The sequence below is a fragment of the Morone saxatilis genome, unplaced genomic scaffold (genome assembly GCF_004916995.1).
Source record: "Morone saxatilis isolate NCDOM2014 unplaced genomic scaffold, NCSU_SB_2.0 Contig22, whole genome shotgun sequence".
Taxonomy (NCBI): domain Eukaryota; kingdom Metazoa; phylum Chordata; class Actinopteri; family Moronidae; genus Morone; species Morone saxatilis.
The window spans coordinates 16608297-16621131 of NW_023339785.1; the positions used below are offsets into that span (position 1 = coordinate 16608297).

General features: G+C 39.6%; 1 protein-coding gene across 1 annotated transcript in view; it reads right to left on the reverse strand.

Annotated features, from left to right (window-relative positions):
• Positions 1-6: 6 nt before the first annotated feature.
• Positions 7-12835, reverse strand: part of atp10b (ATPase phospholipid transporting 10B) — a 17755-nt gene continuing 4926 nt past the window's right edge. Inside the window, exons 5-21 of the mRNA XM_035669835.1 lie at positions 12509-12640; positions 12134-12261; positions 11622-11874; positions 10171-10358; positions 8546-8728; positions 7296-7839; positions 7091-7191; positions 6876-7002; positions 6576-6760; positions 4016-4283; positions 2724-2800; positions 2513-2638; positions 2225-2425; positions 2021-2101; positions 1793-1897; positions 1385-1572; positions 7-913 (exon numbers count right to left, since the gene is read on the reverse strand). Coding sequence (XP_035525728.1) covers positions 628-913; positions 1385-1572; positions 1793-1897; positions 2021-2101; positions 2225-2425; positions 2513-2638; positions 2724-2800; positions 4016-4283; positions 6576-6760; positions 6876-7002; positions 7091-7191; positions 7296-7839; positions 8546-8728; positions 10171-10358; positions 11622-11874; positions 12134-12261; positions 12509-12640 — 3173 coding nt within the window. The 3' untranslated portion in view covers positions 7-627. The remainder of the gene's footprint in view (positions 914-1384; positions 1573-1792; positions 1898-2020; positions 2102-2224; positions 2426-2512; positions 2639-2723; positions 2801-4015; positions 4284-6575; positions 6761-6875; positions 7003-7090; positions 7192-7295; positions 7840-8545; positions 8729-10170; positions 10359-11621; positions 11875-12133; positions 12262-12508; positions 12641-12835) is intronic.

The window sequence follows — 12835 nt, forward strand, 5'->3', positions numbered from 1 at the left end:
CACACACACACACACACTTAAGGAAACACATTTAGATTTATTTTACATGTATTTCCACAGCAAATGTTGCATATTTTTCTAAAAGAATATACAAAACTAGTCACAGGCCCAGCCTATAAAAACAAAACACTTATTGTTTTTTATTATACAGGCAAATTAAAAGAAAACTCTGAAAACCAAACGTGTGTTTGTCTCAGTGACAGGATGCATTGTGACTGTTTAGGGTATCTAGGTGAGAGGAATATATTAAACTAGCTAAGCATTTTGTTCTGGAAAAGTGCCACGTTTTTGGAGGGGTGGGTGGCATGACTAATTGGGTTACCACTGTGTTCTGAAAACCCATCAGGAAAGTAACAGGCTTATGTGTTCACTATAGCAGCTTTTTATGAGGGGAGCAAGGAGGAGAGGCCCTACACGCAGTATATAATGAATTCATCACCCCAATCGATGATTTGTCACAAGTCAGAGAGGAAGAGTATTTCTCCCTGATTGCATTTATGTAAAACCACCCCCCCTCCCAAAAATTAAACATAACTCTATACTGTGATATATCCTTTCATGAGCCAGTTCAGAATATTTACAATTTTCAGAATAAATAATCCTTCAAGTTGCCAATGAGTCTGTTTCTCATGTGTGTAGAGGCCTCTGATAGTCTTCCGTGATGACATTCAGTATGGATTCATTCCCCATGACATCAGAGGAGATTGGAGACTGGAGATGAATGTCCACAGGGGTCTCCAGGGTAGGGGAGGGTGGAGTAGACAGCCCGGAGCGTTTGACCTGCCCTCCGCCCCTGAAGCTCCTCCACTCCTTGATCAACTCGCTCCTCGTTGAGGGGTCCAGCCGGTCCAGATGCCTGGCTTGTACGAGCGGGGAGGGGGCGATAGAGTTCCTCAGCACGTGAAATATGTACCTGGGGGAGAGAGTGTGGTGGTGAGAAAGTAGGCCAGTGAAAAATATGCGGCCCTTTGATGTAAATCAGAGCATTCCCTCTAAATATCAGCACTTTCAGACGCATCAGCCACCAGGAGGAAGACAGAGTTGTGTTGCAGTCGTTCCTAAACTTCACAATTAACATTATTTAGCCGAGACTGCCTATGCACTAGAACAACCTCACAATTACAAAGCAGTAAATAATCTGCACGAGTCAAATACATACTCCAAGCAGGAGAAGTAGGGAGAAAATGGGAGGGAAGGTGACAATCTGCTGCTTAGATGCTCTTCAAAGATATAAAATAGAACAAGACATGAGTATCTGAATGAAGAAAGTCCCTCCAGTAGAATTAAAGATATCAGAAAGGATTTAAATTAGTACATAAAGAAGCTACTCTGTAACACTGACAAGGGCACATTAAAGGGACAGGGAGGATAACACTGATGGTACCTGGGCAGAAGAGCCACCACAGTAGTGAGGATGCAGATAAGGTAGAACATGGGGTCGGCCATCTGGTTCTGGAGGATCCAGTACGGGTTGGATGGAGGGTTACAGGTGATACAGAGGCCGCTGTAAGCAAGCGTCATGATGAAGTACAGCACCACACTACCCAGAATGATTACCCAGTGAATCACCGTCTGCAAGACACACATTAAACAGCAATTAGATATTTTCATAAAAAATATAATAATCAAAAATTGTCTGCTAATTCTTTTATTAGATTCATTTAAAAACACAGTGGGTGTAAATTGTTTCGAATGCACACTGACTAAAATTATTTAATGATAAGAGTTTTTGCTCCCTGGAAGTATACCGTCATTATATCCACAAATAGACACCCATCATTTCAGCACTCACCCAGGCTTTGATCTCTATTGACAGATGCAACAGGATGGTAAATAAAGAAATTGTGTTCAAAGGAGTTCCAAAGGTAAAAACATCAATGTCTGAATCCTGGTAAGCCTGAGGGAGAAAACATTTTAGGCAAACATTAGTAAACCAGTAAAATAAAAGAAGATGCACCGTGACAGATGCAGCTTTGCACGATGTGTAATCAAAGACGGAGAATTCAAATGTTTCTCTTACCAAGTATGGTATAAAGAAGCACACCAGACTCTGATAGAAGGCATCGAGCATGGAAACCCAGAACGCTGAAAACCTGTATTCCTAAACAAGCAAACACAAGTTTAAATACACAAAAATCACATAAACTAACCCAAAAAAGACCCAACTGTGTAAACATGTAGCTGCTAATAAAGAGTTTCACTGTTGTTTGGGAGCTTCACTAACCCCTGCGCCCTGTCCAGTCCTGTACAGTTCAGGAACACCCAGCAGCATCTCTGCAGAGACGTCATTGTCCATTATCCCAAACATGATGGGCGGCACAGAGGTGAAGAAGAGGTTGAAGAAAATCAGCAGCCAGTAGTCGATCATGGCAGTGCCAGAGAAGCCGCAGAAGAACTGATACCAGAACAGCAGGTTCACGTAGGCCTGGGAGACACATTAAACTGCAGATGATTAGATGAGATATTATATATAATATGTTAACTCAGACAGCAGAGTAGATACAAGACTCACCACATTCTTATAGAAGAAGTAAATGATCATGTTGGCCAGTCGAGTGTGGCACCAGTGTCCGTGAACCAGGACAAGTTTTCTTAGGTGTTTGAAGCGAGATATAGCGAAATCACTCGCCATGACCGCCTGCAGAAGACAAAGAGGTTCGGACAATGAGAAAACTAGAAGAAGAAACAACCACATTTTCTAAGCTAAAGACTTCAGTTCAGACCTGCATGCCCTCCTGACCGGATATCCCGATGCCGATATCAGCTGCCTGGATCATGTTGACATCATTTGCACCATCACCTGAAGCCACAGAGAGGATATCAGGTCAAAATGTGTTAAAAACACCCATTGACCTCTGGGGTCTTGAAACTTTTATTACTTCAAAATGCATTCATTTGGTATTTTAATATTTAATATTTAATATGTAACTTATATTCTACATATAATAAACAGTTTCTCAGTTTCTCAAGACCTGAATTAACTCTGATGTCATCATTATATAACAATATACATCCTCAAATTTCCCTAAAAAATTCCTTACAGAATCTAGGGAAGGGACAAGGTGCTCAGCAAATCCAACAGGTTCACATTTCAGTACAATGTATGTACTCTGAATCTATTGGAAAATATACTGAATGAAATAACCAGTTTTGCATGTTACATTAATATATGTTTTGTTATATTTATATTTAATTTCAAATGGTACATTATATTTCCTGTTGCCTACTATATTGTATATAAAAGCAAATTTGTTGGCTATCCTGCTAATCAGCATGGTTTGCTCTTTTTTAAATAATTTTTAAAGTAATAAAACTGTAAAAACTGTAATTTCTAATTATATAACGTCCAACAATCATGTTTGTAGGACTTCCAATGACTCAGAACAGGATACGATCAAAAAACTTTTTACAACATAAAGGAAAGATTTCCAAGATGATCCCTTGCAACACTTTTTTCATTCTCTCACAAAACCATTTATTTTCCCATACAATGCTTTTTGTCTTCCTTCTCATATTATTTTTTCACAGCAGACATTTGACTTGTTATAAGAAAAGCACATGTGCTATTATCATTCACCAAGGCTCCGTTCTGTTCAAGTGTCACAGTGAGCCATGACAACGAGCCAGCATGCACAAGACACAGAAGCAACTAAATGGAATTCATCATTTACACCTGTGCTTTTCCTACTGTGGAAACATATCTACTATGAAAAAAGCCTGTTGTATCCAACAGTTAAATATCTTCAGACACCCAGCAGTGCACAATGGTAATAAATGTATTGATTTTTTTTTGTGACATAATGCAAAATATTGTTACGTGGAACCACAAAATATGTTTGTGGATAAAGAAATGACTCACTATCCTGAAAGTGAGCAATATCCAATTTTTTACTGTTTTTATAGTTTAAAAAGTACAGTTTTTACTTTTATAGTATTTACACAACTGCTTTCTATCATAGTGTTCTGCATATGAGTCAGATTAAAAGTCCCACGAGGAGCTCAGCAAGTTTCTTACCAACAGCAAGAGTCATGACCTTGAGTTTCTCCCTGACCACCTTCACCACTCTGCTCTTCTGTAAAGGTGTGACTCTACAGCAGAGGACAGAGCGGCAGCGCTTGGCCAGGTCCACAAAGCGGTCCTGAAGGTCTGACGACAGGGCCATGGTCAGAGTGCGTCCGTCGATCACCAGAGAGATGTCTGGGGTTGTATCTACATTACGAGGGTCTTCGCTGTACCTCCTCACCTCTTCCAGTGTGCAGTCCAAGATGGACGTGCATGTGAGCTGGAAAACAACACCTGCTTATTTTGCTGATCACACTGTTATCATCTTTACAAACACTAAGTTTTAGAAAATAAAAGGGCAACAATTTTGATAACCAGTTGATCATTTAAGTAATTTTTCAATCAAAAAATGCCAAACATGATAATTCCAGCTTCTGAAGATATCCCCAAAATAAACAACTGAATCTATTGGAAACATGGGATGGGATTTTTTTTTACCACTGTCTGACATTTTAATAATTGATAATTGATTATTCAAATAACCATCAAATGAATAAATAATGTAAACTGTTTGTTGCAGCGCTGGTATAAGGCTTTATTAATAATTTATATTTTATAAAGTTTTTATTTGACTGAGCTGCACACAACATACAAAATAAGACACATATAGGTTGCAACTTGGATGCGACATCTCTTATAATCCACAAAAACAACAACAAACAAACAAAAAAAGAACATTAAAAAAGCCTATAAAAGACTATTTCTTTATGCAGCAGAGTACAGATTATGATAAGTATCTATAAAAGGAACAGAACATTACTCTGCTGTTGAGTCATGTTCATGATTTTTGACTATAAGCAATTACAAGACTCTGGTCCCATCAGACTCATCACTGTTGTGTGTAAATAACTCCAGCCACTTAGCATAAAGGAAAACCAACATGATAAAAAAAAAAAACTGGGTCAAATCCTGTTATCATCTATCTAATGCTGGCTAAATTTCATTAGGTGTGGTGGGGTGATGACTGTGGGAGTGCCTCCCTTAGGTGGTCATCGAGTTACAGTGGTAAAAATAGTTCATTACCAGTGTGCCTCCACTCTAGATCCTGAGCAAAGTGGTATTTCCTCTGAGGGTTGAATATTAGACTCGTAATTAGATATGAAAGCAGTAGATATTGTATTGGGGGTATCTCACTCCATTCATCATCAATGACTAGTCCCGTCTGAGAGGAGCACGGCAGTCCCTTCGATCCAGAAAGCTCCCTGTGTATCCGTTAGAACCGACAGGTAATTTGAGGCCGGGGATGATTAGACGTGGTCAGGTTGTTATGAAGGGCTCATTCCTGTGCGACCAGATCTTTAATGACCTCGGAGAAGCAAGGCCCACACCTGACAACTTATCTTTCTCAGATGAAAATGTGAAGGTTTGACCTTTAAAATGTAAAAGTGGTCAAAAAGGTTTGGCCATTTAAATTGGAGGGAGACAAGCTGAAGGGTAAAACCTACTGAACTTACTGCTTGGAAAACACACGACTTGTCCAGAGTAAAAAACTCAATGCTGTCCTCCAAAACAAGCTGTATGTGATATGTGACATATAAGTTACATCTTGCCTTAATCTGTTTAAAAAGGCCAATGTTCAATTTGGGCTTTTGTGGTGCTTCTGAGCTTTTAATGTGCAAGATCTTTTCTATTTTTACTTTTTGATTCATTCAGTCATACATTTGTAAGCTGTGAATCATTTAAGAATTTATATTCTTTTTTATAAAACAATAAATAAACAGACCTTTACTTTATTTTGGGAATATAGTAGTATATTGAGAGGATTGTGCTCTCTCCCCCATATTAACTGTATCTCTTGAACTCTCTCTAAATCACGGGATCATGAACCTATCACAACACATAATAGACCTCATTTTATCTCTTTATGCTGAGGATATTTCACTTTAAATTAAAAAATCTTGCCAAATCAAAACCAACTTTGTTGTTTCAACTATTTGACAGGTCTGGTAAAGGATTTAAGATTAACTAGTTTTATTCAATTCAACTAAATGAAATCTAACATTTCAAACTTAAAACACAACAAATACTGAAAAATTACCAATAAATACTCCAGCTACATCTTTACCATACAGATATTAGAGTGGCATCAATCTTCTCATCCAAACGCTCAGCTAAAAAACAAATAAACCTTCCAAAATGTAATTTTAAAGGTTTGCGTAAGATTTGGAGGCATCTAGCAGTGTATTTTCTTTCTTTATATTTTCTATTTTCTATTATATCTTTCTAATATTTTTACTTAGTATTCTCTATTGTAATTTTTACACTCTACATTTTACATTTTCCCTTATGGGATATATTATATTCCATTTCTGCCTGTAGATCCTCCTAAAGGTTACACACTGGACTTTAAGTGCATCAGCATTTCAATTTCCTGTTTGATTTACTGAAACACATTTTGATTGTTGTTAAGAAATTAGATGTACCATAATTTATCATTTTACATAAGCAGTAAAGAAAAGCGGCTCTGAGTCAGACAGCCAACCCTCAGAGAGGCAGACAGCGGCCTCCTCACCTTGTTTTTGCAGCTCATGTTAATCACGAGGTCTTCGTCTTCCAGTAGCCTGCAGGCATAGCCAATGTTGACAGCTGTCTCCGGCTTGTCACCAGTCAGCACCCACACCTGGATCCCTGCCTCCCGCAGTGCCACGATGGTGTCTGGGACGCTCTCCTGCAGACGGTCCTCAATGCCCGTCGCCCCTGCAGGAGGACATATATTGTAGTTGGGCATGGTTCACACACACAGAGTTTATCATACAGTTCATTTTCAAAGTGTTTATTAAGAATGATGTGTGTTTGGGTTGGCGTATGTTACCTAGCAAGGAGAGGTTTGTCTCTAGCTGCACAGCAGTGTCCATAACAAGCTCCTCTCTGTTGTCTATAGCAGCCAGAGCTCTCCGTCTGTTCACTAACCAGCTCTCGTACATCTTGTCACTCACAATCTGTGGCAAACGCAGAAAAAAAAGATGAAACAGAGCTCATCTAGTATAAGAAAATGATGCTGGTTAATATTATTATCTGATTATGCACCTTCTTTGTAAAGCAAAGTGTACGCAGCCCCTCTTTAGCATAGCAGTCGAGGTGATGCTGAGTATCAGCTGCTATATTCTTCTGTCTCCCACTGAGGTGTTCTGAAAATAATATGACACATTTTACATTTATATGGTTTCATTTGGAATTATGAAATCTCACTATGACTAATAATGTGTAATAACGTACTGTTGTCTGAACATACCTGCGTATGGTGTGCCAAGTAGCTCCATGATGGCATAGTCTGCGCCTTTAGTGTACAGCACAAACTCTTTGGTGATTGGGTCTCGCACCAAAATAGACATTCTCTTCCTGATGGGGTCAAAGGTCAAGGTGTCCAGCACCTCAAACACCAGGTCCTCCCCAGAAGGGAGCTGCACTGCCACGCTGTCATGGGTGCGGGCCAGCAGAGTGAAGCCATATGCCTTGGCTGCGTACACCAGGGCTGCCTCATCTGGACTTTCTGCCTCATAGCTCAGATTATCTGAGGTCATTGCAGGCTTGTTGCACTGGGATGGAACATACAGAGAACATGTTTGGAGCCCGTTGATGTCTCCAGGCTCCTCCGTCTTTACAGGGGGATTAAAATCGTCCCCCTCTGTAACTGAGTCCTCTGAGATGGTGCGATTTCTCTTTGGCTTGCGCTTCCAGGAGGTGAATGTACGGCGAAGAGAGCCAGGCTTTTTCACCAGGTTGGACAAAGTGTCCAGTGGGTTATTTGTCTGACGGGAGCGTAACGACTCACTTGCCTGAAAAAAATGAAATAAGGAATTTGTTTTCTCTGTATAGTGTTTTTAAATCGACATTTTGCCCAAACACCCATATGGTGATGACACAAAAAAAAATCTTAAAACCTTGCCATCCATTTCCACTCTGTTTCTTTTTGTGCTTTTCCCTTTAATTACAAACTCAAGGGAAAACCCACATATTTCTCCCATCTGCCAGACCTCAGAACAGCACAGTCAAGAGCAGCGAGTACTAAAATTAATAAAGGCAACCCTGATTGCCCCTGCAAATCTCCCTTCACTATGTGGCTAATTTACTGAGGACTCAGAATCTTTACAACCGGGGCTTTAAAGATGAAAGAAATTTAGTACTGACCACTGATGAAAGAACAGAAACTTAAAGCTAAACAATTTAAGAAAACTTTCAAAATTAATCTAAATCTTTGAGGTTAATAATAAGAATTTAAACTTGAATTTAACGTGTGTTACCGATTAAATCCTTTCACCTCAGTACTGCAGCCAAATAGCTACCCACCAGGTTTATACATTTATAGAAATAAAATAAAATAATGAATAAGGCAATTAATAGATTCTAAACAGTGTTTTCCAGATGAAAAGTTTGCCATAAGTTTTGGGAGTTTCAAGAGAACAAATCCTTCATCCATCTTTCCTCCTCTGACTGCGCCCTCCAGCTCTACTTCCACAGTCACAGTAAACGGGGAGCGCTCACCCTCTGTCTCTGAGCTGTTGCCATGGAAACCACCACCGTGTTGCAAATGGCGAGAGCGAGAAAGAAGTCCAGGTAAGGATCTATTTTCTGGCTGCTGCGGCTGCGGCGGCTGCGGCTGCGGCTGCTGCTCTCTGCCCTGCTAATCTGCTGAAGCAGCATCCTGTCTGGAATCACCTCAGTTTCCTGTTGGAATAAAAGTTAATCCCTTTTTTTAATTAAAAGCTCATGTTGATGAACTGTTTCTTGCTTACACTCAGCTTTCACTGATTTGACATGACAGGACTGGAAAAAAAAAGTTTTTAGCTTTTAACCTTTTTATTCAGTTTTGTTTGGCCATGTATAAGGGACGACTACAGGAAGGACATAAGGAAGGGAGGAGGTCTTCATTCATACAAATATTCAGCTCTGTGCTACCTTACTGGAATAAACACAAATACTTTTTTTCTGTCTCAGCCTGTATCTCCAGGCCTCTGCTCTTTGCCCTGTGGACAAAAATAGACACAGAGACACTGTACTGTATATCAAGACGGCGATGACTAATCTATAGTGCACGTTTACAGTTTATGTGACATTAGTGGTCTGTGCCAATTGGTGCCCAGCATGACCATATGTCCCGTCACAGACACAGGCGCAACTTTGAGCCAAAATGGATGTGCTCATCACTGACACCTAGCAGCTCGGCCATCTGCAGCGGGGACTGGGACCACGAGGCCTTTTGACACAAGAATGGTTGAGATTCGGGTAAACAAATGGAAATTTTAGGTCTTTTGAGTGTGTATTTATACATGGAACATATTTATTTATTTATTATATTGTTTTTGAATCCAGTCATAGGTTAAAAGTTCAAATTTCTAGATCTTACAAACTGGATTTCATGCATATATAGATTTTAATTAGCCATTCTGAACACAAATATGATGTAAAGAAGCAAAAAAAAAAAACACTTCAGCTTGGAGTTCTTTTCAATAAAATCAGTATTAAATACATTTTCTACTCATATAATAATGACCTGATCTGAATCTAGCCAAATTATTACTATTATTATTTTTATCATAATAATCATGTCAGCTCTGTATGATGTATCCATGCTGGGATAGGCTCCAGTCCCCCGTGACTATGAGCAAGATAACTATTTTAAAAAATGGATGGATAGATAAAGTTTACATTTCCATACTGATAAATGCATTAATAATGTTTTTTGTGGTGTTCACATCATCATAAACTCAATAAGGAAATTATAATTAATTTTCCCTATCAGTGAGTGATAAGACACGACGTCTCAGTAGCGACACCACTTGCGACACTGGGTTTGACTGCAGTAGGCAAGATCACACTGTCATGTTTGATTTTGAGCCACTTATTTGTGCTGCTCAGTCATGATTATGACTGCATGGACACTTGTTAATCAAGAAGATTGACTCTAATTTGTGGGCCCGTCCAGGTTGCCTTAAATGAGCTACCTGACTTCCCCTCCTGCATGAGCAACAAGAGAAGAGATGATTCCCCGTTGTGGCTTCCTGGGACTCTGCATTGACTGCATAATATCAAGACAGGCAAAAACCACAACCCCACCCCACTCTGAATATAATATCTGCCTTTTCTTCCTGAATGAGTAATCATCTTACCAGTGGACTGCTGAAGGCCACATTGCTCTGGGCAGTTCCTGCAACCTTGCTCTTGCGCCGGCTGCCATGGTGATGTTGGTTGGTGTCCTCATTGTCCACGGACCATCCAGTGTTTAGGGGTTGTGGGAGCTGGTTGAAGATTATGTCCTCCTCTGACTCTGGTTCTTCAAGGACAGCTAGGCGGATGGCTGCAAATGCCCCAAAAACATGTTCATATATACAATATTATATATACAATTACGTTGTGTTTGAATGTGGACTGGATTATACAGCCGCTCCACTCAGGTGGAAGGAAATACTCCCTTAAAACCTTTTAAAGAACCACAATAAATGAACCTTGGGAAGAATTAAGAACAAACTCAACAGGGTAAGTAGATCAGTAATACAGTTAGACAGTATATAAAATCAGATTGAAGCCAGGATGTATCTCAAAATATCTTGATAAGTGTCTCAAATATCCCATTTATCCACTTCTCAATCCATCTTCACTTGTATTCTCTCTGTTCAAATGTCAAAATAGTAAAATAATCCAGGCGGGCATTCACACGTGTGAGATGGAGTCACAAAAGCAGATTATATAATATCTCTAATCATGACACAGTATAACAGGAATTTATTAAGTTTAAGGTAACAGCCCAGAATCAAAACATATTATGTTGAGTCTATAACCAGTGTGAGTGGAACAAACCAAGAAGATAAAACTGGTGGAAAGATGAGATATTCTTAGACAATAAAGTATGGATTCATAATATTGAATTGATAATTTCACATTTTTGTATTTTAAAAATAAACTCTTCCAGAAAATGTTTTGTAAATTACAATCGTGTTGTCGTCCTTTGAAACTGTGAAAAACATCCACACTTTGCTCCTTAGGCTACACTGTGTGTCTCTACCTAGGTGCAGCACTTTCAAGTCATGAGCGCAACAACAGCAGCTGTCAGTGAAAGCAATGTTAGCCTCGTATTATTGAATAATATGAATATTAATAATATAGTTTTCCCATTATTGGGCATAAAATTATCAGCCCAATAGTATTATTGTGCATCCCAACAGTATAGTAAGTATAGTTTGAATAGGGAAAGGCTGTGTTGTTATATAAATTATAAATCAGTTTTACACTGAGATGCTAACATCAACATGTTCACATACTAATGCGACAGCAACATGCTTCCAGCTATCATGCTAACATGCCAATCTGTCAGTGTTTTACAGTAGTATGCTGATATTGATATGTGCTTTGTGTTGTGTGTTCACAAGTAGAACATTTGACCTGTTGGTTCTTCTACTACTACTTCTACTTCCTGGATTGTGCTACTGGAAAATTTCACTTAATTTGAAGTGATAAACTGCAGACATTATTCCTTTAATAAAACTGCTAATGAAACTTTCATGATTTAAATAAATATCAGGAGTGAAAGGTGCTGTAACGGCTTGATAATGTAGAGGTTTACCATTCTCTTTGTGTGGATACTCTGTGCCCATGATGGAGCACCTGCGAAACACCATCTTGTTTTCAGTGAGAGTGCCGGTCTTGTCCGAGAAGATGTATTCAATCTGTCCCAGGTCCTCTGTGATGTTCAGGGCCTTACACTGCACGCGGCTGTCTGTCTCCTCATCGTACAGATCAATGTCATTAGTGATGAAGAAGATCTGACCTATCTTTACCAACTCTATGGACACGTAGAGGGAGATAGGAATCAGGACCTGAGGGGAGAGGAGAGAGAAGATGGAAAAAAGAGAGACAGGAGAGAGCGAGAAAGAAGTGATCAGAGAAAGGAAAGAAAAAGGAGGTGATGGGACCAGTGATAAGATGAAAAAAAGAAGATAAAGGTGGTGAAAAGATGGATGGAGATGGTGAAAAGAGAAGATAATGGAGGAGAAAGGAGACGAGAGTTGGATGATTTAAAGAAATCAGGAAAAACACACTAAATACTCTGTTTCACACACAGTCAGACTCCTCCACCTGCAGCAGGATGATCATGGTGAAGAACATGTAGAAGCCAGACAGACTAGGACTGTCCAGGTGACCGTTGCTGTCGGGGACCAGGTAAGGGGGCACACCGGGCAGCGCCTGCAGCCATAAGAAGCGACCTGCATGTGTGAGGACAGGGGGATTAATCACACTGACTGTCACGCAGGGAGGAATGCTATTTTTGGCACCACACCTTCCCCTGTCTCCTCCCTCTTCTCTTGGTATGTGTTTGGGCCTGTGGCCAAGGTGAGTTTTTATTTTATTTACTTATTGGAAATTAAATGTCGCCTCATAAATATAAAAGCATTAATCATAAACCAGTCAATGAAGTGATTTTGTGGTTAAGTAATGTAATTCATCACTGACCTAGTGCTCCGATGAGACACATGGTGAAGAGGAGAATGACACAGAAGAAGACATCGATGTTCAGCTTCCGCTCTAGTTTGCTGCGTTTGTATCTCGGCCCATTGTTGTTGAGCATGGACTTGGTTTCATGGCCTTAAAGGTGGGATCAGAAAGTGTTGATTTAGTTACCAACGGGCACTTCATATGGTCTGTGGTATACCATCGAAGAGTGTAATATCTGTAATATATCTGAGTCATTCCCATCAGCCTCAGTTGCTGCTGTTTACACTCCCTCAGACACAAATTCAAAAGATCCACAGCATAATTATTTATAATATATATATATAT